Source organism: Malurus melanocephalus, unplaced genomic scaffold (assembly GCF_030028575.1).
Source record: "Malurus melanocephalus ecotype Western Australia unplaced genomic scaffold, MMel_1.1 scaffold_233, whole genome shotgun sequence".
NCBI classification, from domain to species: Eukaryota; Metazoa; Chordata; class Aves; order Passeriformes; family Maluridae; genus Malurus; species Malurus melanocephalus.
The window spans coordinates 350,518-376,583 of NW_026623465.1; the positions used below are offsets into that span (position 1 = coordinate 350,518).

General features: G+C 45.9%; 1 protein-coding gene across 1 annotated transcript in view; it reads right to left on the bottom strand.

Moving 5' to 3' along the window:
* Positions 1 to 26,066, bottom strand: part of DNAH1 (dynein axonemal heavy chain 1) — a 66,030-nt gene that overhangs the window by 13,987 nt on the left and 25,977 nt on the right. The window contains exons 26-55 of the mRNA XM_057374809.1: positions 25,150 to 25,290; positions 24,388 to 24,551; positions 23,907 to 24,020; positions 22,951 to 23,139; positions 21,815 to 21,920; positions 20,653 to 20,766; positions 20,180 to 20,329; positions 19,615 to 19,701; positions 19,323 to 19,509; positions 19,125 to 19,216; positions 18,489 to 18,643; positions 16,702 to 16,879; positions 16,392 to 16,586; positions 15,593 to 15,712; positions 14,815 to 14,973; positions 14,440 to 14,544; positions 13,157 to 13,297; positions 12,495 to 12,655; positions 11,653 to 11,810; positions 11,345 to 11,518; positions 10,909 to 10,947; positions 9,662 to 9,840; positions 8,944 to 9,174; positions 7,446 to 7,642; positions 6,923 to 7,058; positions 5,532 to 5,740; positions 4,595 to 4,766; positions 4,049 to 4,240; positions 3,406 to 3,516; positions 2,143 to 2,328 (exon numbers count right to left, since the gene is read on the bottom strand). Of these exons, the coding sequence (XP_057230792.1) occupies positions 2,143 to 2,328; positions 3,406 to 3,516; positions 4,049 to 4,240; positions 4,595 to 4,766; positions 5,532 to 5,740; positions 6,923 to 7,058; positions 7,446 to 7,642; positions 8,944 to 9,174; positions 9,662 to 9,840; positions 10,909 to 10,947; positions 11,345 to 11,518; positions 11,653 to 11,810; positions 12,495 to 12,655; positions 13,157 to 13,297; positions 14,440 to 14,544; positions 14,815 to 14,973; positions 15,593 to 15,712; positions 16,392 to 16,586; positions 16,702 to 16,879; positions 18,489 to 18,643; positions 19,125 to 19,216; positions 19,323 to 19,509; positions 19,615 to 19,701; positions 20,180 to 20,329; positions 20,653 to 20,766; positions 21,815 to 21,920; positions 22,951 to 23,139; positions 23,907 to 24,020; positions 24,388 to 24,551; positions 25,150 to 25,290 (4,542 nt within the window). The remainder of the gene's footprint in view (positions 1 to 2,142; positions 2,329 to 3,405; positions 3,517 to 4,048; positions 4,241 to 4,594; positions 4,767 to 5,531; positions 5,741 to 6,922; positions 7,059 to 7,445; positions 7,643 to 8,943; positions 9,175 to 9,661; positions 9,841 to 10,908; positions 10,948 to 11,344; positions 11,519 to 11,652; positions 11,811 to 12,494; positions 12,656 to 13,156; positions 13,298 to 14,439; positions 14,545 to 14,814; positions 14,974 to 15,592; positions 15,713 to 16,391; positions 16,587 to 16,701; positions 16,880 to 18,488; positions 18,644 to 19,124; positions 19,217 to 19,322; positions 19,510 to 19,614; positions 19,702 to 20,179; positions 20,330 to 20,652; positions 20,767 to 21,814; positions 21,921 to 22,950; positions 23,140 to 23,906; positions 24,021 to 24,387; positions 24,552 to 25,149; positions 25,291 to 26,066) is intronic.

Below are 26,066 nucleotides of genomic sequence, written 5' to 3' on the forward strand. Positions count from 1 at the left end.
TGGAGAATGGAATGAATACAAAGAGCTGGGCCACAAGGAAGCACAAGCTGCTTAGAGCAAGACCTTTCTCTTCTCTTGCATTGCCTGGGTATTCTCAGTCTTCCACACAGTTTTGGAGTAGCTGGTGCTGGTGTCTGCCAAAAAGAAATCACACACTGGCTCAAGAGCCAGCCTGGGCCTTTACAGTGATCTTCTAGAGCTCCATGAAAATGGGATGYTCACCAGGAGTGGCTGTCTTCTCACTGCTGACCCACATCTGCTTGCATCCCAGTCTCACAGTGCACAATCAGGTCAGAGCCCTGTCCTTCCTCAGCACTGGTGCTGTACTCACAGCTTTGACTGTCCCCTCTCACAGGCTCTGGGACATGCTGYTGGGGAAAGATCAGGCAAAGCAGCCCTTCCGCAGCTATGAGGCCATGGCAGCCAAGTGCTCCCAGCTGGTTCAGGAGCAAATGGCACTGGAAGCCCAGCTGGAAGCTCCTATGCCCCAGGTGTCTGCCCTGGAGTCCTCCATAGAGGTGCTCTACCACCAGCTGTACAACAGCTCCAACCAGCTGCAGCTCTCCTCGCCGGTAAGGAAGCACTCCTGCTCCCCTGGGCTTTGCTGGGCAACAGGTGAGCACAGGGAGCCCTCTGCCATCCTCCCTGKGTGCAGAGGGGAGAACTCACTTCCTCTCAGCCACAGAGGAAGGGGACATTGGCCTGATCCTTGCCTTGTCCCATCCAGTGACACAGTGGCTGGCAAGAGGGCAAAGGTGATTGTCTCTGTGTCTCACATGGGCTGTCAGCRTTGAGACTGGGGTGCCTCAGCCAAGGTGTCCCCATAAGCCCCTCTGCTCCTTTTACTGGGAGGGTTTGGAGGCCAGAACTGGGTGGGTAGTTTGTTTCTGGGGAGCTGAGCTGTTCCACAGGTATGAGGAAAATCCCGTTATTTCTCCATGTTCACGTGAGTTTGGGCTGTTCCTTAGGAGATCACTGAGCTGATGCAGCAATTGGCCACCATGCAGGATGACCTCTACCAAAAGCTGACAGACCTCCTGAGCGACTTGGAGGTCAAGCGCAGRTCTCTGGAGGACCCCATCCTGCAGGCAGAGCGCAACCTTTATGTGTATTTTCACTGCAGTGAGGATCGGCTGAGAGAGGTGGTGGAGGARCTGGAGAAGCAGGCATCAGCTTCCTCCAAGGGACCCCTGAGGGAGCTGCCCTATGGGAAGGAGTAGGTCAAAGGGATCTTCGCTCTCTGCCATACAGTGATGTCCTCGTTGGGTTGGGTTCTTAATCCTGGACTGGAGAGAACTCTGGTGGTCTCTGCTCCAGTGACAGGTTACTTGGGTCATAACCTGGCAGCTGGGTTTAAAAGAAATTGGGAGCTTATTCCTTAAATACAGAGTTTCTGGGGGCTGATTTAGACAATGTGTAAGAAATGGATGCATCTTGCAGCATTGGAAGCCTKGGATAGACATGACACTTCTCATGCCAGCTCTGTATGAGGATGGGTGCTGGGGGCAAGTGGACCAATAGTGTCTTTCCCCACTTTCTGAGGAAAGGGAGTTTGTATGTTTTTGGGAGAATAAAAGGGTCTGTTACTCACAACTGCAGAGCAATAAGCCTGTCCCTGTGTGGTGAAATCTGTACTTATTAAATGTGCTCTCTTGGCTAAGGGCTGTGATGCTTGCASGCTCAGAATCACCCTGTTTTCTCTCACTAGCCCATTGCAAGCTAGTATTCCTTGAATTCAGCCTTCTGCCYCTCCTCTGCCTGTGCTGGATCTCTCTTTAAAGAGCCTGTAGGTTCAGTGTGCTGCCAGCTCTGTCCCAGTGCTGCACAATCAGTACGTGGGGCTGTGAGGTGGTACCTGCTGCCTACCCACATGGACAGGCACAAGGGCTGAGCCCTCCTCCACAGCCTCTCCAGGACAAGCTGGAAACACACAAAGAGTCACTGCCCTTTCTGCTCTTCAACCTCTGCATCTGAAGGAGTGAAGGTGAGAAGCTGCTGAGCAGCTGCCCAGAGTGAKCCCAGGGGGATGGGTGGAGGAGAAGGCAGGGGACACTGCAAGCCTATTGAAGGGGAATTGCTGTAAAGGGAGAGGCTGTCCTTGACCAGACCCAGCTCTGCCACCCTCTCCCTTGACACAGTTACCTCTGTAACATCATTTCTGTTGAGGTTCTTCAGGCTGGCAAGAGCAGCATCCAGGGCTGGAAGGGCTTCAGCCAAGTCCTTCTGAGCATCGTCTGCAATGGCTTGGGCTTTCTGAGCTTTCTCATTGGCCTTCATCTCCTCAGCCTGCACAGCACTTCTTGTCTTTTCAGCCACAGCTGTGTCCACCTGCAACACCAGACACAGCCTTAGAAGMATGCTGGAGGTACAGCTTGGCTAGGAAAGGATCACAGCACTCCTGGCAGGTTGTGTGTCTTATTCTAGCAGACCTCAGGTACCTAACTGCTGAAGGGGATGCCCTTTCTGTACCACACTGGGAGAAAGTTTATGTCAGCCTGGATAAACCATCCACAGGCTTCAGCTCTGGCTGTGCCTGGAACAATGTTACTCTTGCAGGAAATAGCTGCTCTACCAYTTTCCTCTTGGCACAAGTAGAGCATGCATAGGGCTGCAAATGTGTAGGGAGATGGAGGAAGATATGCTCAGGGGTTTGTTTTTAAAACTGACACTTCTGCCTGCCCCTAGGGTTAAAACATTGCCAGGAGGCATAAAGGAAATTTGGAATAGAGCCAAGTCTTATCTCCTATGTGGGAACTTAGGAGATTGCAGACTCTTTCCTCTCMGCATTCAGAGCTGTCCTGTCATCATGTTACTGTCCCTGTTCACTCTGTCCAAGTGACAGTACTGTCAGACTGTACTCTGGCCATCCCACAGTAGGAGATGGGCAGGGAGCAACACAAGGGGAGAAAGCAGCGACAGCCAACACAGAGCAGTTCTCTCTTCTGAAGTGGCATGAGTGACTGTGTGATGATTCCTAAGGTCTGGGCTTGTGGGGAAGGCTGCAGCTGGATTAGTTCCCCGGGGATGGGATGTGGGGCAATGATCCTATTCAACAACTGTCTGGCTTAAGCTGCTCAGGCCATCTGAGGGTTGTGTAAGTGTTGCTAGACTGGGCTTGCAAGAGCATGGGAGCTTGACTGACTGACCCCTGGGTGGTGGTTTCTGAGGGAAGCACAGCAGGCATTGCTTCTGCAACAACTGGTGCTCACCAGCAGCAGAGCAGTGCCCCAGCAGGAGGCAGTTTCTGCTGCCAGTGCAGCTCTGCACAAGTGTCTGCTGTGCCAGTCGGAGGTGTTTTTACCTCMGATGAAGCAGCATATTGCACAAACCCTGCCAGGCCCCTGTTTGCCCAGTCCAGTCGGAGCAGTCAGAGCTAGAAAGTGCAGGGCTGCCCAGCAGTCATACCTTCAGCTGTTCTATGGTTGCCTCGGTGTCCTTGGCTGCCTGTGCCAGGAGAGGGCGGGAGGACTCCAACTCCTCCTGCATCTTTGCTACATCCTCTGCTGTTCGCAGGAGCTGTGGGAGCAAAGCAGAGTGAGAGAGGAGGGGCAGCAGCCATGGAAAGCCCCAGGAAAAGGCTGTGCTGCCCTGGAGGGTGCTCCCTGGCCAGTGTTGGGCTGTGCAAAGCAGTTCTTGCCCTGGTCCCTGCTTAAGCAGCAATCTGACACTCTGGTGTGCTTATAAACACCTAATTGTACCTGCACATGTTGGGCACTACTTCATAAAGTAATGGTAATCAGGCAGCAGAATAGTGTTTCTTTTAGAGGATTTTCAATTACAAGGTTACTAAGAAACATCCTGAGAGATGAGCTGCACAGAGGTCCGTGGTCCTCAAAGACTGAAGATCATTATTCTTTTAGAGCTGTTACAGACTCAGACCTTCAGTAAGACTGGCAGAAGGCACAGTTCTCACTTGCTTTAGCCTGAGTTTTTTGCTGTTACACAGGACTTRTGTAGGACATCTCACTGCATCTCAGCAGCTGTAAATACACTKCTCAGAGTGGGTAAGGGGGTGGCCCTAAAGCTTTCCTGGGTGTGAGGGACAAACCTTGTCCAGGCCACCCTGCATTCTGTTCTTGGCTGTCTTCAGATCCTGTTGCTTCTTTCCAATGAGGGAACTGAAGATGTTGAGGAACTCCAGGTAGCTTTTGGGAGTGATGTAATTGTGTCTGCCCAGYTCTGCTAGGAACAATTGGCACTTCTTTGCCACACTCTGGTGGATTGCTACACATACTTGAATCTACAAGGAGAAAGGAAAGAAACAATCTTGTTAATTACTARAAATGTGAAAGACAAATCTATGCGATGCTCAGAGAGAATAAAAAGGGCTTACGAAGAGCCAAAGTATAGAATCACAGCAGAGCTTATGTCTGTATGTGGGCTTCAGTGCCACAGAGGGGTGACAAATGGCCAAACCTGTTTCAAGGCATACAAAAGCTATGCAGTTCTGCATTTGAATGACTCTGCCATGGAGTATTTCTCTTACAGGGTAGGACAGTTCTGAAGGTGTGCCCTGCATCTGTTGTCTTGGTGTATCTAGGGACACTGCACACTGAACGTGCAGCAGCAGAGCATTCTCRAGGGTGGCACCTACCATCCCTTCGAAATCTTCATTACCGCTACCAAGAAGTGGGATTTCACCCAGGATGGAGGAGGCAACATTCTGCAAGGCTTCAGCAGGCCACTCATTGAACCAGTCAATGGTACAGCAGTTCACAAGTGAGGGGAACTGCCTCAAGCGTGCACGGAACACTTCTCCAATCGGGCTGAGGGCAAAGCATGCAGAGAATATGAGTTAGAACCGGCTCTAAATACAAGGACAAAATAGCTTTCCTTCCACAGAACCACCCTGAAGCCTTGAGGAATAAGAGGGACAGGAGTACACCCAGGGAAGAAGGAAAAACAGGAATTAAAGTTCAGGCAGTGAGCTGCATGCCCAAAGGCACACATCTGAGCTTATTCCTTGGGATATTCTGGAAGTATGAAGATGGTAAGAGGGTGATGTTTTATGGGTCCCTCCTTTAAGGGATAAAAAATAAATGTGTTCTGAAGTTTCTTTCACGCAGGTGGGTGCAGAGATGATATCACCAAACCAGAACCATGGCCCTGATTTTTCTGCTCGTTCTTGCACTGAGAATGCCTTGTACCTTCTGGTATCCCTTCTGCAAGGGAGCAAGCTGCTTATGGACTATGCGTTAGATTAATTGGAGCAACTGAGCCCCAAATTCAAGCTAGATATGTCTGTAACAAATGCCTCAATGGTGCATGAAGGAGGAGGTACTTTGTATTTCATCTGAATCACACAAAATCATACACTTGAAAATTTCAACTTCATCTTGAGAACAGCAAAGTGTTAAAGAAAAAGTAGGTAGTCCTAGGGGGAGGTGTTATGCAAAATATATTCCTATTCTTCCTCCTCTTCCGAAGTCTGGGGCTTGGAAATAAAGATCCCATTACACAGTGATGCAAGGCAAAGGATAAGGAGGGAATAATTAACATTTAAAGCATGGAGTCATAGGCCTGAAGTGTACCTCATGCACAGGACCATGTGGATATTGCTGCGAACCCGTGCTGTGTATGCAGCCATCAGGTTGGCCTTGGTGGGCTGCTGCCCTAGATCTCGAACAATAGGCTTCATAGCAGTCAGGATCTGGTCTTCATCCTCAGGATTGTAAATGTTAGGAATGTCACCAGAGTTAAGCAAGTTGTTGATATCTTCGAGGAAGGATTCACTTTTAATCTAAGTAGATGATAAGTAAAAAAAAAAAACAAAAACAAACAGTTTCTTAAGTCAGAAAACGTCATGTTTCATGTGCCATAGAGATAATTTCTCCATACATACAGCCCTCAGCCTTTGTTATAAGAAACCATTTCTGTGATTACTTGTCTCCAGAAAGGCACTCCTGATTCTTGTCCAGCATTTCAAATTAAACAGCCACGTTCAGCCATGTCAGGGCTGGGAGGATGTATCTGAGAACAAACCTCCTTCTGCCCATTCCCTGTCTCCTTACAGACAAATTGAACTCAGGCTCTTGCTCCCTGCCTCTGCAGTCAGACCCCAGACACCTGCTTGCTCCAGGTCTTCATTCCTCCAGCACAGAACACTTCATCATTAAAAAAAAGCTTATCAATGTGGGAGACAGAGTAATTGTAGGGATGTGTCACAGTCTGTGGGACGATCTCCCTCCAGCGCTACACTCACCTCTCCACCTTTGCTAAATCAGAAACACACAACATCCATCTCCTTGACTAAATGCACCCTCCTGGGCCCCTTTGCTCCCACATATGCTCTTCATTGCAGGGAAAAGGCTGCAAGAACAAGTGGCATTTGACTGATGCTCATCTCACTGCTTAGGGCTCTGCCACAAGGGAATGGTTCCTATGATAATGAAGGCAGTAAAAAAGCCTATGGGGAGCATATTTRGAATTCCAGAAGTGGAAATTGGCCTAGTCATTAGCAAGTTACAGTTTACAGTTACAAGCCAACATTACCCTGTGGAATCAGCAAGTGTAAGGTCCTAAATCTACTCTATTTTTGAAAAGAAAAAGCATCATTTTACTTAGGAATTCTAGTATCAGTTACTTAGGAATTCTAGTATCAGTGGCCAACATAAGTGCTTAGCTTCAGATAGCTAAAATCTATGTACCCACCAAACACTTGGATGGAGCTGAAAAAAGCTTCCTTGAGCAAGAGAAGAATCCACCCACCCACACAGCTCTACAGACCCTCTAGCAATATATGCACCACCTCTAGTTTCCCTGAGGCTCTTTTATAAGATGATGAATGTAGGCCACTGAAGAAATACAAGTTGTGTCTGGTTTGTGTCAAGCTCCTTCATTACCTGTAGGGGAATTTATTGAGCTTAGAGATGTGTTTCTGACTCCTTTTGAGATGGAATCTACCATGCTAATACTCCTGTACCTGAGTGTCTACAAATAGGAAYGTCTTGGGTAGACTCTGAAGGCCTGCCTTCATCATGATCTTCCTCACATCATCTCGCCATTCAATCATGCCATAATTTTTGGACAGTTCAATCTGGAAACATTCATTTTCTGCCCTAAAGGAAAGAGAAGTCTGTGGAGTTATATCAAATTTAAATATCCTCTTCTGTCAATTCCTAGTATGTGTTGTGGACTCAAGCRGGGAAAGGACTCAAGCAAGTTGTTTTGCTACAATGAGTCCTGAGCCCATGCTTGTCCTTGTGCACCAAGGACAGCCACCAGCCCAGGAGCATATTCTACACAAAGCAGGGGTATTCTGAGCTAGCTAGAAACCCAGTGCAGATGTGCATGTTAACTGAGTCCTAGCTTTTGACTCATTTGAGGAGTCAGCAGCCACAAAAGCATGTAACCAGCAGTGGGAAGGGCAGTAAAAGAGATTCTCTGAAGGCAGCCCCAGYGGAGCTGCTCCACATTACGTGCATAGGTGGGAGTGCATTACTTACATGTGAGATGCCAGTCTGGTGAGAGACTGTCTCCCACTCCCCCCAACACCCAGGAGAAGAGCATTCCCCGGAGCCTGCCGCAGGATSCGGCTGATTCGGCAGATGTGCTGTATCGCATCCATGAAAAGCACAAGCTTCAGCTCTGGGGTGTTGCTTTGATTGTACTCCTCCAGGTATTCCTCAATCACAAGCTTCAGCTGTGGGTAGAAACATTCAGCTGTGACTACCAGATAAAAGCAATTTTGTGTGTGTGTGGCAGCACAGCCAGGACTAGGGGAAGGCAGAGCCTGGTGCTCAACAGTCTGGGAGCAGCTCTCCTCCATGCTCCTCTAAGGAAGCACCATGGGATGGATGAGCTGAATTTAGCTGGTGGTGGTGGCAGCGGCTGCTGAATGGTGAACTYAAACTAACRAAGTGACTAAGGCTGCTCTTCCCARCAGAGCTGTTTGCCTGGAGAAACGGCAGGGTGTAGATCAAAACAAAAGAACTTAAGGCTGCCTGATCCATACTGCTCCAGGGCCTCCCTCTGGGTTAGTTTCCTTGCTGTATAGCTGACCACTGCCTGCTGCTGAATCATGTGGTTAGGAATCTGGCTGGAAAGCATAGCTGGGGAAGAAAACAACACTGGCTGTAGATGGGTAGAAGAGCACACTCCTCTCCCAGTCCTGCCATCACAYGGAATAGCTTCCCAGGGCTCTCTTTAACAGCACCCTAAGCCCAGAGAAGGAGATGAAGCATGAAGACATCTGGGATTTGATCCTATCCCCTCAGCAATATCACTGTGAAGCTAGGAAAGCAGCACCAGCTGGAATTAATGCAGTGCTGAGATCCCTGCCTAGACACCAAAGTCCTGTGAGCATCAGTCCTGTGTGCAGCTGCCTCTATGCCTGGCTGCCTCAGCTGTGCTYACCTCGGTGGGGGACAGGCCTACCTACTTTGCAAAAGGGATTGGAAAGCTCAGTTAATTACCAGTCCTTGTCACACAGATATCACAAGAGCAGAGACGGCAGAATAATCATCTGTTTCTGATAATGAGTGCAAAACGCACCACTCATTGCCTTTGCTTAATTACCACTACCCAAGTACTCCCAGTATCTTCTCCAACAGGGAKTCTGGCAGTAACATTAATTACTTGTAAAGGTCAATTGTGAAGTCTTTAATGGCAAAAGTAGTATTGTTTGGGGGTAATGTGCCATTTCTTTCCAGCAAATTTCRCTTTTCAGTCCCAAGTGAGGCTCATTTGGGAGATTTGGCAGAGCAGGCTGCCTCCAGGATTGCAATGCAGAGACAGCTTGTTCCACCTCAACTGCCCATCACAACAAATACAACCACTATCCACATATGGGGTAGGATTTCACAGGAAACCCCTGGGAGGGTTTGTGGTTTCAGACACCTCCAATTAAAGCACTGCTATTGTTACTATTACTGTTTTCTTTTGTTTATAGAAGACAGGGAAGATGTGAAACATAGCTCTCAACATGATTCCCAGGGTTCTTACCTTATCCTGGCTGGTGATTTCTTGGTATACTTTGACATCGGCACCTGGATCCATGAAATCTCCAAACAGAACTGGCTGGGTGGGAATGACCACCTCAAAAGTGGTGCCAAAGTCCTCCATCTTCTCCTCCATTAGCTTGTCAAACCAGGTCCGGTCCTCATCGCTGACCAAGCGATCACGGAAGACCCGGCAGCTTTCATGGTACCACAGTCTCAGCAGCTGCTCTTTGCTCTGGTAGGAAATCCCAGCAAAACAGCCCCCGTGAGAGAAGCAGAGAAGTGTTATGAGCATTGCTGTCAGGAAAGCTGGTTCCTGCCCAGCATGTGGCCAGCTCCACTCCTGTTAGAAGGCAGCTGGAGTGGAGAAAGAGCTGGGCGGRGGAAGCTGCTTTCCCTTCTCCTCTCAAAAACAACTCTTGTCAAAACAGCTGCTTTGCAGAGAGCTCATTATAGCTTCAGCTTATCCCCCTCTATTTGTCCATATGTCAGGCTTTCTTTGAGAGATTTCAATTTTATGTTCTTTGTTCTTATGTTTCCCCAGTTTGATTTTATTTTTACAGTTTTCTTGTGTGTTTTTTGAAAGATCCTTTTATTTGTCTGAGCAGAGACAGACACATAGCAGAGAACCTATAGCATTTAGGGTCCTTCCTGTGACAAATCAATCTCTACTGATCAGGCTGGAGCCTGGGTGGCAGGGCTGTGCTGATAGGAGGACTTACCTGGACTGTGCTGGGCTCAGCCATGAGCATGCCCTGGAACACCTTTGAGAGGTCTCTCAGGTTGAAAGTGTAATGTGACTTCGCTGGTGTGGGCAGCAGCTGGGATGTGATGGTCAAATACACGGAGATTGTGGCATCGACTAAGGGCTCGTTTAAGTCTTTTACTGCATCTGCTCCCGCTGCAGAAACAGAACAAGTTGGAGAACGTGTCAAGATGGTGGCTCTGGGCTGAGAAGGTCCTTGCAGTGCAGGAAGTTGGCACTGAGTGGCAGAGGTGCTGGCTAGGACTTGGGCAGGAGCAYACTTTTTTCTGCTTTTTTTCTGCAGAGACTGTGAGGGACCTGACGGAACACCTGCTCACTGCAGTGAACAGCTGCCAATGGGTTTATCAACTAATGTGAACCAGATTTGGGGGTGGAAGAATGCTTTACAGTAATTCTGTGGTGTGAAGATTTCATGCCCCTCAGGAACAGAGGAGGCACTGCCAGACAGGTAATTGATGCCTATCCAAAATATTCCAGAGAGGTTTTCCTTCTCCCTCCTTGCRCTCCCGCAGTGAAATCTCAGCTACTTTTAAGCTAGAAAGTGTGAGTGCCCTCTTAGCTAAACCCCCTGCAATTCATTATGCTCAGCAAATGCAAAGCCACCGAGGAATGATTTCTTATGCAATAGTCTGGCAAGATTTAAACACAGCTGCCAGTTTTAGAGCATAATTATATTTTTTCTCCCAATGAAGTTTATTACAAACACTCCTGGAGAGTGACACCCCAGCATTTTGCACTTTTYTGCATTCTTTCAAAATCCTTTAATTTCTTTCTAAATCACAGCTAGATGTTTCAGTGTGCCCCTGAGATCACAGCCAGGTACTGGTGTTTGTGCATATTGCAAGCACTCAGAAAGCTCTGCTTTGCTTCTCCCATAGCTGTCTGTTCTCACTCCTTTCTACTGGCAGATTTGCAGATGAGGGCAGATTTGCAAAGATGATCCTAAATTCCCACCCTGTCAAGTAAAAGAGGACTCATTTCACTCCAAACAAACCCTTTTTTCATGGTGGCTGTAGCACCATGCTCAGATCCACCCTGCTCAGCTGTCCACAGGCTGCAGCAGATGGAGAGTAACATAAGGCTCTGCTTCCACAGAAGGCTGTTGTCTGGGCAAGTGTCTGTCTGCTGAAAGCACAGGTAAGCTGTGCCATGCTGTGCCCACCAGCTTGTTCTGTTCATGGTCTCTTTCTCTTTCTTACTTACGCACTGGACTTCTGTGACTTTTTTCTCCTAGGAGTCCATCTGGAAAAAGAAAAAAGAGAAAGAGTTTCAGCTTTGCCTTAACCTTGCCYTCCTTAACCTTTGCTGAGGTTAAGACTATCTGTGTCATCCATCACAAGCAAAATCCTCTTTGAAAGGCCCAGGCTATAGAATAACACATGGAACTGTAAAAGACAAAGGTGAAGTTTGCTGATTTGCACCAGCAGAGTCTGGCCTTAAGACTACATAGAGTATGAACTCTCTGTTTGCTAAGCCTCATAAAATACTTTCCCCAAAGCATCTTCAAGCAACTACTGCAAGTTCCAGCTTTCAACACTTYGATCAGATCATCAACATTAATTCCTCCCCTTCCAACCCCCACTGTCATCAGGCTGACTTGCAACATGAGGAGAAGGTGGCAGTTTTCTGCAGGGCTTACCCATCCAGCTGCCAAGGATGGTGGAGAAGATTGTCTTCTTGCTGCTTTCATCCATCTCAGTGAAGGAGAGGTAGTTGAAATGGCGAGTGAGGCGTGGAGTGACAGGATTCCTTCCTCCTCCAGGAGGTCCCATGGCACAGACAAAATTAATATCTACCAGCTTCTTAAAAGTACCTTGGAGAGTGCAAAATCAAGAATGAGTGCTGAGTTRTAGCAAAAAAACCCTCGCCGCAAATCTCCACAGCAGGCACACATATCTRACTGTCCAGCTCCTGCCAAGAGCTCTGGACACGGGATTKGGGACGTACCGATCTGCTTGCGGTCATACCAGCCCTGGTGATCCATGAACTGCCGCAGCAGCTCGATGGGTGGCTGAGCTCCGTACTGCTCCAGCACGGGCATGTTCAAGTCATCAATGAAAAAGATGAAATACCGACCAACTGGAGGCCCGAACACTCCCTTCCGCCTGCAGGGACAGAACCCGTGTCAGGACACAGGACAACTCCTACTCTAAAGCTACTCCTAGCTTGATCAAAAGAATGTTTTTTTTCTCTGGATGCTTCCTGAGTCAGCAGTTTCAGCTGTTTTTACACTTGATACACTCCTTCACAAGAGCCTTTGCATGGAAAATACCTGGAGCAATCTTTGAGGCACTGGCTTGTTTCAAAACATGAGTGAAAATTTTYCTAGTTATGCACAATGCCGAAGAGTAAATGGGTGCAAATAGAAGCAAATCTTGAGCCCATTAAATCTGTTGGAAACTTCAAACCAGGGGCTGACCAGGGAGGTGAAATGGAAGCTGTTGACTGTGGGGAGTGGGATTGTGGGTGGGCAGCCACATTTTCTCCCTTCATCACTTTCTCYAAAGATCCCACACTGGGGTTTACAAACACCTGCGCTGTGAAATGTAGTATTTCTGGAATAACTAGAACTGGAGCAACTTTTACAGACCCTCACTAATCCTTYTCACTTTCTTGCCATTATATGAAGTTATTACTGATCCCAGTTTGGATGTGCTGTGTGTCCTATTTGTTATGCACAGCTTACGTGCTCAGGGCCCCTTCAGGTCTTGGGATGAAATGAATAGCCAAGCTGATAGCAATACTGAGCTCAGGGATACTGCCTTTGCACACACAGAAAGGAATCTTGCCTCTTATCCAGTTTGCTGTCGATGAGGTCCTGGGTTTGGTTAGCAGAGGTGCGTGCTGAAAACATCAGGAAGTGGGTGATGTATTTGTTAGGCAAGTTCTTCAAAAGCTTGTCTGCAATTGTGAGAGTCTTCCCTGTGCCAGTGGGACCAACGCAGAGAATCTGGAAGCACAATCAGCAATGTAGCATAATCATAGGTAAGCAGTCTGTGTTTCCCAGAACTCTAATGTTTGCTGGAGGAAATGCAGGTTACTGCTTGTTTAAGCATTTAAAAGTTGGGAGAGGACTGTTGGGTTTGCTTCTTCAACAAGGTCAGCTGCCCAACACCAAAATTTCTTGGTATGTATGGAATCCAACCAGAGAAGTATGAAATTGTATGAAATGGGACTGTAGGAAACACGTAAACAGAGAGGGTGATGGGCTATCTAGCAATTACTGCATTTTGACTGAACAACTGAGTGTTGATATTCCTTTGGGGTGCTGGCATAGTGCCTGAGGACTGAATGGAGAACTCTCAGTGCTTAAGCACAGATTTGGAGCAGAGAAATACAAATCCATGGGACTGGGAAATAATCTCAAAGCATTAGGTAGCTGTTAAGTTCTGACTGCACTGTGAGAGGAAAAGGTTGAATCAAAAACTCAAAGACAAGGCCGGGCACGTACTGGCTTATAGTTAGTGAGCAACAGCTCCAGCAGATAGGCCATTCGGACTGTGTTTATCGTGGGCACAATAATGTCACAGAAGTTGGTGTCTGGAACCATGGTGAACTCCGCTGTAGCATCCAGCCACACCTCCCAGTGCACCTGAAAGATTGAAATCTGCTTAGAGGGGGCAGTTGCATCTATCCCTTCTAGAAAAAGGAAAACAACATCTGTTGTTTTCCCTGTCGCTGTTCCCTGTGCAATAGCTAGGTGATGAGAAATTCAGATTTCCAGCCCCTCTGTTGAGTCTTGCCACCCTTACCTTTCTGTATGGCACTGCTGAGAGTGTTTGATTCGTTACTTTTGGAAGGGACAGAGCCCTAGAGTTAGAGGTTATTGGTCCAGCAGCAAAACAGCTGCCTTCTCTTCTGAAAGCTGGGACCAAAGTGGGATGGAGCACTTGTGATATTTGCAGGAATTCTGCCCACAGCAGAGAGCCAAAGGGGGTTTATCTGGGATCCTGTCTATTTATTTGGTGCCATCACCCATGTCGCACTCAGAGGCACATGAGGTTTTCTTCTTGTGTAAGACATGGATCCCTTGTGCTAGACTGAAGCTGCAGATGAACCTCCCAAGGTCACTGTACAGATGAGATGGGGGTTCTGCCAGGGTTCTATCAGAGAACACAGGAGAAAATCTATATTCCTGACCACCCATATGACCTTCCCACAGTGGCACCTTCTGTTAAGTATCTGCTGCTCATCTAGGCTTCTTTTCTCTAATTTCAGGAAGGGGAAGCATTTTTCCTCCCTTTTTAATTCTTTTCAGCCCAGAGTCTGGTCAGTCAAGATGACCTGACATGCCCTACAYTGCTGTCTCTTGTAAAAAAGATGGCACATTTGTCTGCCTTGCTGCTACTCCAGACTCTGCTGCATATAGCTCTTCTGCTGTTGTTCACTGCTTTCTAACAGACAGATCAATCTATCTGAGCTTCTCCCTGACCCCCAGCAGCTGCACCTGTAGGGCCCTCTCACTTTCCTGATCACTGACAGTGGCACTCAGATCTCAGTTAACCAGCTCTTGGCTCAGCTTTGAAAGATCTGGTTCACAAATCTGAAGGCAAGAAACAGCGTTCTTGATTCAATGAAAAGATTAATTTTGATTTGAACGTTCTTGTTTGGTTTCTATAGGCCTTTCTTATTTGCACTCAATGAGAAAATGCTACCAAACCCTGTAGGACTGTGTTGCTTCTTAGTCCCTCCTCCTAGATTACCCAGCTTGGAATTAAACATGAAATATTTTACCTCTCTAACGTCTTCCTCATCAAAATCTTCCTCAATACTGCTGAGCCCAGCATCATCCAGTCTGTAGTCATAAACCAGTCCTTCTTCTGGGAAAAGTAACCGCATCTGTGAGAATAAAGCTGTGGTGAACCTGGCTGCAACTCAGCTGAATTCTTAGGAGGATATGCTCTACTTCAAGGAAGGCTTTACTGATGGAGTGCTGCCCAGGCCAGGGGGCTCAAGTCTCTCCCAGAACTTCAAGCTCCAGGGCTCCCTTTGAGACAGTGGCATACCAAGAGGAGGTCCATCCAAAGCCTTCAGGCATTCAGCTCTGAYCCCCTTTCCTCATTACTAACTCCTCTATTATGAGAAAAGATTTGCTTTTCCCTTACTCACCCTTTCCTTTGACATCTTCTGCCTGACCCATGCGCTGAAGGCCTCACGACCTGCGGCATCCCCAGTAGCACCCACACTCCAGATCAAGGCAAATATAAACCAAGGTTCAATCAGCTCTCCCATACGAGCAATCTTCTCACGGGGAATCGTCTTAAGTCCCTTAGAAACAGAGACAAGCAGAAGAAAAATTCTCAGGTATAATTAAGGCACACAAACCCCAGACTCTTCTTAATTTGCTCATAATTCTATTCAGCTTCTATGTAGCTTTTTCTATCCACTTCTTCAGGCCTTGTTAATACATTCTGTGGATTAAAATCTGTTGTTACATTGGTGTACTTGAGAGACTCCCTTTGCTGAACTAACGCCACTTGACAGGAGCACTGAGAAGAAWTTAGTCTTAGGTTTTTAATTTGAAAATTGTCCAGCCTTTTTCAGTACTAATTCTCAAAGGACTGCAATCTGAAGTGCATCACTGCTCAGCTCTGATCTCTGCTTTCCACTCATTCTCCAATTCCCTCTGCTATAAATAAAAGTGAACCTCTGCCCTCCAGCCTGGGAGGCATGGAGCTTATCTTGTGTTCCTTCAGTGGGCAGAGCATAATCCTTCCAGGTTTACCTGTGCTTTGCTGGATGTTGCATTGCCTTCTGCCACACAGATGAGCTACAGCATGACCTTTCTGCACTAACATTTTGTTCATTGGTGACTAACCCTTTCCATGACTTGGTGTCCTTAGGAGTTACAGGCACAAGTAACAGTGATGGAGGTTGCAAAACCTACCTTAATGGGAACGAAAGGCTGATACAAACATTCCAAGAGCACGAGGAAGCTCCTTGTGAGATTACTGTCCGTTGAGGCAATTACCTCCTTCACAGAGCTTCGCAAAAAGTCAATGGCCTCCTGTAAGGATAGGCAGGGACAGCTCAATGTCAGCAGCCAGCACAGTTGTCTTTGGTTTTATCTTCTTGTTCTGGTTTCTCCTCACTTCCCTCATGTTATGTTTAGCAGGGAGAGTGTGACTGGAAATGCTGCCATTTCCAACTGCATCCCAAGTACCACTATTTTGACAGGAGAAAAGTGAATCAAACCCCTTGGTTCAGTCTTAACACTAAGAAACCTCTGGGCCTGCCTTTTAGTTCTGTGCAACAGTTACATGCATCTCTTGCTATCACTGCTGTTAAATGGTTTGCTCCCTTCAGAGCTTTCCTCTGCAGTTCCAGGTTCTTCATTAAAATAAGGGCTTAGCAGCAGAGTAGAAATAACAAGACTTGCTTGTACAACCTTCCCCCTGGAGATACTCCACTGTAAGCTATGAAACTGCACTAGGGATGGTCTTGTCCAGAAGATAATTTTAAAATTAAATAAAAGCAACAATAATGACCAATAAGACTTAGTCACATCTGCAGAGATCAGAGAGTAACCTCTATCAAAGCCAGAAAATTCACAGAGATGTTTCTATGATAGATATTATGCTGATATGAAATGTTCCCACAATGGCATTTAAATCCCGGCCTTGACAGGTCTGGACTGGTTGATATTCAAGATGACATGGAAAGGCTAAAACAGCATGGTAGCTCACGTGGAGGAATCTCCTGAAGAGAGATGCCAGCTGCTGTGCAAAGCGCTGCATGACTTCTGGCATGTTTTTCAGCCAGCATTGAACRAAGGGCTCCAGCCCCAAAATGCTGGGTTCCAGGTAAACCATGCCACAGCGGGAGACTGTGGCAGGGGAAGCAACAGCCAGATCCTGGACTTCAAACATCATGGTCATGCTCTGGAAATTGTAAAAGGAAAGCAAGGATAAGGACTTGATCAGTTTTGATATGTCTTTCAGTGCAGGGAAGAAGGAGTACAGACAACAGGCAGCAAAAGCGGGAGGGATGAGTTACCTCTGTCATCTTGATGATTTCCCCCGAGCTGAGGCACAGCTTCTTATTGTCATCAAGCACTGTGTTCATGTTCTCAATCCACAAAGCATCAACTGGCCCATCAAACATGTACCACTTCTTGTAGGTGCCAGCGTCCACAGTTCCCCGACGCATGAGTGTGGAAAAAATCCCATCTGTCCTGAAAGGTGGGAGGAAGGCAGGGCTTGACCTGTTTTGGTTTTGCTGAAATAAATGGCAAAGTTCCCACCACAAAAGGCAATAGAGGCAGAATCTCACCCTGGTTCATATGTCCAAAGATACCCCTGCCTCCCTTATCCACGAGCTGCGAAAAGGTCCACATCATTCTTTTTTTTTACAGAGACACACCTTAGCCTGAGTGACTCCATGAAACAATTTCTTTGGGCATTAGTATCTGAAATTCATGTAATTTAGTCATAAAATGTCAAGCTTCCCTTTAACATCTCTGTACTCAGTGAGAGCAAAGGGCCCTTGCTAGCATCCAGTTCAGGTCATAAGCAGATTATCTGCTCTCTGGAGATGCCTCTTTTTCTCTTTTTCTCAGGGTTACAAGGATAAATCCAGGCTAAAGAGCATGACCCTACCCTCTTTATAACTAAAGTTCCCCAACCTCAGCTGCTTGTGAACCTGGGTGGTGCTGGAGCTGGTGACCAGGAGACAGACACAAAGAATGCTGCCTGTTGACAGCAAGAATTTAATCTGTACATGGAAACCTGGAGTTTCCATTCAGACTCTGGACTCTACTCCCACTATTAAATAATTATTTCTTAGTTTTATAGTACTAGTGAATTCCAGGGTATTGTTACTGAGATCAAGGGAAAACAGTCTGTTCTAAAGCTCAGCTGATTAAAACAGATGGATTTGTCTGTAAATATATTTTACATGACTGCTGTATTTTTCTTTTTGTCACGTTGACATGCCCATGTGCTGCCCTTGGGTAGAGTCACATCATAAATAAACTGTTGAGTTCAATTGGAACTCCTGTAAAATGTCCTTCAGTAAATATATACCAGATCCTAAATTGGGAAGCTCTGGTTTCAGCATCAGTAATGTTTACTTGCTTGCACTTTTCCTAGAGGTAGTTAGTTTCATATATATTTAGTTTCCCTCATTTCAGAGAACACAATCTTTAGCTTTGCCCTGAAACAAGTGCTGGCTGACAGGGCCAAAGGGAGATTCACACTGCTTCTCACATCCTAGCTTCTGGATAAAGTGAGCTGCAAAGTCAATGTCAGGTCACATATGGAAACATAAGCAGTAGGACCTGGCTGTAAAGAGGGCAAACGGGCTATTGGTTCTTGTTCCCAAACCATGTAAGCAAGCAGGAGCCCTGGCAACRGGAAAGAAATGCCTCTTTATGCCTGAAAGTCATTCCTCATCATTCAAGGATACCAGAGTATTTATACAGAACAATGCAAGTGCGCAGTACAGAGGTCACTTTTCTTCAGAAGCAAAGCAAGTGTTTTTAAGCTGCTGTATCTTAGGAGCAGGGCATGTGCTCCAAAGCTATTGAATTATTGTTCTGCAGTTAATGCTGCAAGCTGAGCTGCAGGAACTGTCTGGGCATGTGCTGGCAGATGGGCCAAGCACACAATGAGGGATGTCAGCTTAAATCGCCGTGACTGGCTATTGTAGCTTGGTGGGGATAAGGACTTGATCACTTCTGGTTTTATGCCACAGCCCCAAACAGTTCTCAGCCTTGAAGAGAAGACGCTCAAGACTAGGAAAGTGTTTTCTGTCTGGAAGAAAGGAAAGGTTTTGTACTTTACCACTCATGCGTTAGCAAGTTGAACTCTCCATAAAGCTGGCCCATTGTGATGGATTTGGGATTCAGTACATAGTAGCGGACTTCTTCGTAATTCCCACCACTGGCTGCAGGCTGACCTTTCAGTGATGTCATTGCAGCTGCCAGGACTTCGTAACTCTGCARAAGCAGGACAGCCAGAGTTAACTGCCATGGCTCCAGAACGACAAAGCCACTTGCTGTCACAGCAACTGCATTCAAAAGGCAATGAGAAGGGTGACACAGTGAAGGGTAATATCATAGTAAGGAGATGCCTGGCTGAAATAAAAGCACAGAAATTAAGCATTCTACATGCAGGRGAGGAGGAAGTTAAATCTCCTGTGCAAGAGGCCTGAAGCACTTTGAGAGGTCAAAGTGTCTCAGTCTTAGAAATCTACAGCAGAACTATAAGCCTCAGTCTAATCTCACAGCTCCAAAGAGTGAACCAGAACTGTACCTCCCCATGGCTATAAACTATGACTAACAGGCAGCATCTTTGGGCCCTGACTTCTATCTGAGAGAAGCTTTAAATGCCAGAGTGTGGGTTTTCTGTGAAACTTAACCCTCTGCATCACCAGGTAGGTGATGGTTTGCTGGGGCCAGCACAGTGTCTCATCCATACCTTAGTCTTCCCAGAACCTGTTGGTCCCACCAGCATAAGGCCGTGACGAACCACGGTGGTCTCGTACAGCTGGATGCACTTAGTCACAAAACCTGTACAGGAAGATGATGCCGAGTGGGTCTGGGTCTCTTTCCTAGGGCAGCATGYTGGACTAAAACCCCAGGCCCAGAGGGAGCTTGTGGAGCTTCCTCCCCTCACCATCAACATCCTTCAGGTTCGCATCGATGCAGGATTTGCGGATGGCTTCTTCCAGGATGCCATAATCAACAGGTGATTCTCTGATATTTGGAAATAAATCTGAGACAATACCATTGAAGAGCTTGAGGTCATCCTGCAGGAATTTGGGTACGTTGGCATCCCTAATAGCTCGCAAGCAGATCAGCTCCTGCAAGGATTTAAGAACTCAGGACTTCAGAGATCTTTCCTCTCATATGAGGCTGTGGAAAAGGCCACATTAGTCTCTGGCAGGGTGAAGTACAAGCACATTTACCTCATCCATATCRGGATTCTCTCTTTTGAGATTACCAGCTGTTGAGATGACAGTCTTCACAGCTCTCATCCCAAAGTCATAGTGGTCCTGAAAAAGGCACAGAGGAAACAATGTCATCAGATAGAGGAGCACCACCTAAAAAAGTGAACTTATGCATGGACTCAGCTGGCAGGAAAAGAAAAATGAGTTATGCCTTCAAAACAATTCCTCCTTCACCCAAGTTTGCTCTTAGGATCCTTCAAACAACTAATTAGTTCTCMGCTGTACAGTCTATGAATGAAAAAGATGAGAATAACTGCATTTTGAAAAATCCCAGATGGAAGGAAAAGCAGGCAGGACAGTTTGGCTCAACTGTCCTGTCACTGTAATCCTATCTAGGATTTAAGGTRACTCCAAGCCCAGCCACAGGAGCAGAAATGAGAATTAAAAAGAAGGAAGATGAAGAATGGGTATGATGACCTCTTTGAGATATGCTATGACAAGGCACCAAGAAAGCCATCCAAATACTATCCAGACTGAGAAAGTCTCACATTAGAAAATCATTAATGGACCTTAAGGCATGTACCTGGGAGCTGAGCTGTTCTGACAATAGTTTGAATGTTGTGGTGATCTTCTTTGCAAGGACTTTAGCTTCATTAAACCCAAAGGAGTAGAGTGAGATCTCAGCAATCATGGAGTAATCTGGGACCATCATAGCCACRGGACGAAAGAGAGCCTGGAACATACAGAAAACACAAGATGTCAAAACACTGTCATTCCTTGCTTTTCCCCCAGCAGACTGAAAAGGCTGAGTATCCATCCCAGACTGTTTAGAGGACATGAGTGTGCCTGGCACCTGTCACTGCAGCATCCCTGCAGACTGCAATCTGAACAGTGCCATTTCCTTACATGTGCTCCAAACCTCAAAGTGATCCCAGACGCCACTTTCATAAACTGTCACACCCTAACCCTTGTCACGGACACGCTGGTGGGTCCAGGTAGCATCCAGCAMCTGTATTACCCCTCTTCTCTCTGTCTGTGCAGCCTGCCCTCCCTTACCTTCAGGTTATCGGGCAGTTCAGTGCGCCCAGCATACCCTGGGTTCATTGTGATGAAGACAGCACAGGATGGGACCAGTGGGATCTCTGTGCCTTCAAATATGAATGTTTCCACCTGGAAAATTAAATATATGATCATCCTCRAAGAACAGAGCCTGACCTGCAAACTAAATAATACAGCAGAATCTTCCAAGGGGAGAACAATAGCTTTTAGTCGTTAAATTATCAAACACAAACACACAGCTGCCCACAACTGTAGTGACTCAATCTGGTCCCACTGCAGGAATCCAGTATTACCAGCAATATTTTTCCCTGTATAAAAAAACTGGGCTCATGGAAGATTTACTGATAGGTTAATTTATTTTTTTTTTACTCTTGAACAGGCTTCTATCCCTCCAGCTGTAAACAAACGTCTTTCCATTTATGTTCCACTAGAGATCAGACCTGAATTAATTCGTGGCAAAGAGAAACCTAAATCCTTTTTAAAGCTGTGTAGGTAGTAATTTCAGATGGGGGATAAAGTAATGTAGAAGAATTTACAGAGAGCAAGTTTCTAATTCCAAGCCAAAGTCAAGGAGATTCAGGTCTTAACCCTTCTGGGCCTCCAGAGAACAAAGCAGAGGCTGGCTGYTAGAATGGCTGACAGCTGAATCTCCATTAAAGCCAACAATTCACTTTACTTTGCAATTCTGTGTGTGCACAAATATGTGTTTTTCTGCACATACTGGCTTTTGTGAATTCACCAAAGCTTGGTCAACCAATTTAGACAAATCTGGTGCTGAGCAACTCATGGCAGACCACTGATTGCCTTTATCACAGTTCTAATTTTTATCAGCTCAGTGGATCTGTATCAGAGTGTCTCCCACACTACAGTGCACTGGCACTGCAGTTCATGCTGAGAGGTACTTYAGCCTGTGAGAGTGTGGTCAACTCTAGCAGCACAGACTAGGGTGAAGTTAAAAATTCCCCTGAGGATGTTGACTATGTAATGATGTGCTACAGTTAGGACACTATTCAAACCTCTCGTTGAGGATGTCTGTTCGAGTCGCCCCTGAGCAGTGAAGCTTGTCCTCCATGAAGGTGTGTGAGGACAAGGACTTGCCTGAACTAGCTCAAGTGGAGATATTTTTGCCTGCATTTGCATCCAAGTGTTCCTTACATACCCTCTGCTGCTGTGCTTTCTGTATGGTTGTGATTTGCTGGGCCACCACAGACAGCACCTCGATATCAATGCGGTTGAACTCATCGAAGCAAGCCCAGGCACCAGAGCTGGCCAAAGAAGGAAGAATGAAGGGAGTCAGGAACATCACACAGGAGCAAACTTGCAGTCAAAAGTTGAGCTAGATCTATAAATCATATATCCACACACTGGATAGGCATAAGAGAGACTAGARGTGAACACAAAAGGACCCTGATGTCCCATGGCAAACAGTGACACAGCCACAGTGTCCTGGTTCAGTGGACACCTTGACTGTGCATCACAGACCATGTGATGAGTGACCAGTACCTGATCCTATAACCTGGAAAAATTCTGCATGTTATAGATTTCAGCTTTAAAAAAGTGTCATGTTGAATTACCCGAGCTGCAAATGTAGCAGATACAGTTTAGGCAACTCTTGAGTCCATTTTTCAGAGTTTGGAAAAATATGTATAAAGCTGGAAGCATGCATATGAGGAAGGTGATCTTCCCACAAGGCATGGCTTAAGAAAGAAGTTAAATTACTCACAAAGAAAACATCTGAGAAAAGAATATCAGCTCTTGTTGGAGCAACTAATTCAGATTCACCAGTGTGCAACAGACTAATTGGACCAGCTCTGTTTGAAATGTAGAGAAGAGAGAAGCCTCTCTGAGAGGATCCCTCAGGGCTTAGARCAGTCTCTCTTGGCTGCTCAATTTTGAATACTCTCAGCAGATTCTCTTCTTCTTAAGATTAAGCAGCTTGTGGGCTGAATCTCAGTCCAACAAGTAAGATATTAAAATAAAGGCCAAAGCTGCAAACATTTGCACAGGTGGATTAGTGCATTGTGGATTAGCGCAAAGCATTTTAATTTTGCCTTAAATGAACAAGGATCTCCTTTTATCTCTCTTTTTTTAATTGGATCAACTGTCCCTCCTTTCTGGCTGGAATTTTGTAACCTTGCTCATTCTGGCACTCAGTTTTTACTAGGCTTTACCTCTTTCTAGGGCTTTTCTTGATTTTTTTTTGGACTGCTATGAAAAATACCCACCAGTTCCTAGTGTGCAGCATCCCTGTATCCTACCCACTCCTCAGTAATGACACACAGCATATCACTGTACCTGGCTAGTCCCTTAAAAAACTTGCCCATTGCCATAAAGTCAAGTTGGTCAGAGCAGTTGAACACTACAGTTTGGATTGCCAGTGCTTTGCCCAGGTCTTTTGTTGTTTCTGTTTTGCCTGTTCCTGCTGGTCCTGCAGGTGCTCCTCCAAATTTCAGGTGCAGAGCTCCTGTAAGTGTCAGATAACACCTACAACAAAGAAGAGACCAGATGATGAAAAAAAGCATTTGTACCACTGATTTCAGCTAGGAGACATATGATCTATCCAGCTGGAGACAAGGAGGAATCCATCATTCATTATTCTACTAAACTGCTTAGATATGCAGCATTCTGCAAAGGAGTTAGAGTTATGTGGCCTTGATTAGTATTCACGGGGGCCTGCATGGATAAATCCTTCTGCCACTGGCTACAGATTCATTCTCCAAAAAAAGAACAGTAACAAAAGGGTAAAACTATTATTTCTGCTGTATTCTATTCTAGGGTACTAGCTGCTACCTTCTGGTTTCTAGAAGAGCTTCTTAGCTATGAGGTGGGCATTTTATATGAGTCAGAGCACTGCATTAAGAATTAGGAGAGTGAAAGCAATCAGTCTGAGCAATGATCACCAGGAATACAGTAGCAATCAATGTCAGGGTGCTCCTGTGCACTCATCTCAGGTAGTCCTTCACTATACAAATGGATTCTATTTACAAATATTAAGCTCTAAGACCTGCATGGTCAGATCCTTGGTTTAATSCTGTTCATCCAGAATCACAGAATTAACCAGGATGGAAAAGACCTTTGAGATCATCAGGTCCAACTTATGACCTAATACCATCTTATCCACTAACCCATGGCACTGAGTGCCACGTCCAGTCTTTTCTTAATACACCAAGTAAAGAAAACAAAAATAAATAAAACAAAAGAAAGAGAAAAAAGATGCCCTTATTACCCAGAAAACAAAAAAATGTCCTTACCTGTCAGTGAGGGGTGTGATAACCAGACGGCCAGTGTTCCCCAGGTACTCATAGCCATAGATAAACTCAGCATTGACTGCTCTGATGTACAGGTCGTCCTTTGTCCAGTAGTACCTAATGATGAGTGAACATGGAATCAGAAAGACAAACACTGGCTGGCAGGGGAAACAGCAGCTCATGAGATAACAGCCTGCAGGTTTGGGGACCTGCAAGTCAATGATTTCCCTTTCGAGAGAAGAAAGAATAAGGTGACACAACAGGGTGGACAGGAGTTCTCACAGGACCTGGGTCAAGCACTGCACCCCTTGGGCAGGAACASGGCCTTTCACAGTGAAACACAGTATATTGCCAAAGAGGATGCCATCAAAACCAGATGTGTCTCAAACTCCTGTTTCCATTTGTCACGGACACAGCTGATGGGTAAGGAGAATGAAGACTGGCCAGGGTGGCCAGGTGAGGTTCAACAGCTGTGCTCTCTAACCTGAGCTGGGAGATCCACTCAAAATCATTCATGCTCGTTACATTCTCCTCAATCAGCYTTGCTGCCACATCCTTGGCATGGACCTCGATCACAATAAGAGCTGACAACACTGCTCGCTGCATCCTGGACAGTCTGCCACGGACCAGGGCTACCAAATCTCCCAGCTGGGGAAGGAAAGGAATATACCCTGAGGCAATCCATTCTGCACCAACACAATGCAATCAAACTCAGGACATGCTAAATTTCAGATCGTAGGCTGTGCTCTTTTCAGAAGTACAAATAATTGCTCAGATAGCAAATACTACTCAGGGCTGGCTCAGAGCTGAGTTTTGCCTACACTATTMCCATGTTCAGGTGAAAAGAGAGAGTTAGAACTGCCATGAAGTCCAGAGATAATTAACTCCCAGTTATCAGGTGTGATTAGATGCACMGAACTGACATGAAGGATGCAGTTTTCTCCACTGTCACTCACTTCAGTTCTTCACCATTGGCTTCTAGGGTAACCCTGGAGAAGTTATCTTTCACCTTGTTATAGTGTTCAGGTGGTGATCATATTATCAATCCTGTATAATATTTGAGGTTTATTATGACAAATATCTAATGATTAAGAAGATTACCTGTTTTTTCACCATTTTGAACAGTGCTATGTAAAAATGTGTCTCTGTTTCTGCATTGTCCTAGCTGTATCTATAACTTGTCTGAGGTCTGCTGATTGAAAAGTCTCCATCTGGCAAAATGTCACCCTTCCATTCATTTTCATACCTGAGTACTCAGCTGTGGGTAAAGCCTGCTGGACAAATCTCCAGCTTCCAGAGCTTCAGACACTTCCTTTGTCCAGAAAATCTGGCAGCCAGCAATGACCACTTGGCCAGGCCATTGCAAGACCCATGAGGGACGCGGAGTCTTGAAACAGAAAAAAATAGGTATGAGAAAGGGAGAAAAAAGGTGATAAAACAATTATTTATCTATCTATTTATTTATTTAGTTATTTATATGTCCTCTTCCTCTGAGATGCATGATTAACAAATAAGCACTGAATTCTTTTGTAAGAGGCTTTCCTTTTTTTTTTTCCTCTCCAGTTGTGCAAAGAAATCTTCTTTGGGCACAGGCTCTCTGGCCAYTGGGTACAGCAGGTACCTTCTCTCCACTATGCCACCTGCAGTAACCCGCTACAAGTAGCCAGCAGCAGGTGAAGAGCAGGAATCTGTGAGATTCAAAAGAATGTTTCCCCTCCTGTGGCCTGTTCTAACTTTTCTACTTTCAAATTTACAGTCTGRATAAAAAAAAAGTAACAGAAATATCTGAAGCCTCTTTGTTTTTCAGCCTTTCTCCCTCCATAGATTAGAAATTTCAATTTTACACCAGCATAGCTTTTATACAGAAACCACAGCCAAGATGCATCCCCTAAGCACTGACTGAAATCAATAGTTCATGTGCCTTGATTACTTTTACCACCCCCTAGAACACTGTGTGATAGAAGTGAGTGAGAGCTGAAGCAGAAGATCTTTACAAAGAGGAATTAGCGTGGAGAAATGAACAGATATGGATTCATGCAGGCTTATTCTATGCTATAGGAAGGCTGTGAGGGAGTGTGCAGGGTTTGCATTCTGCTGAACCATTAGCTTCTTGCTCAGCTGCCCATTCTGCACTTACAGACACACAACTGGATTAAAGATTGT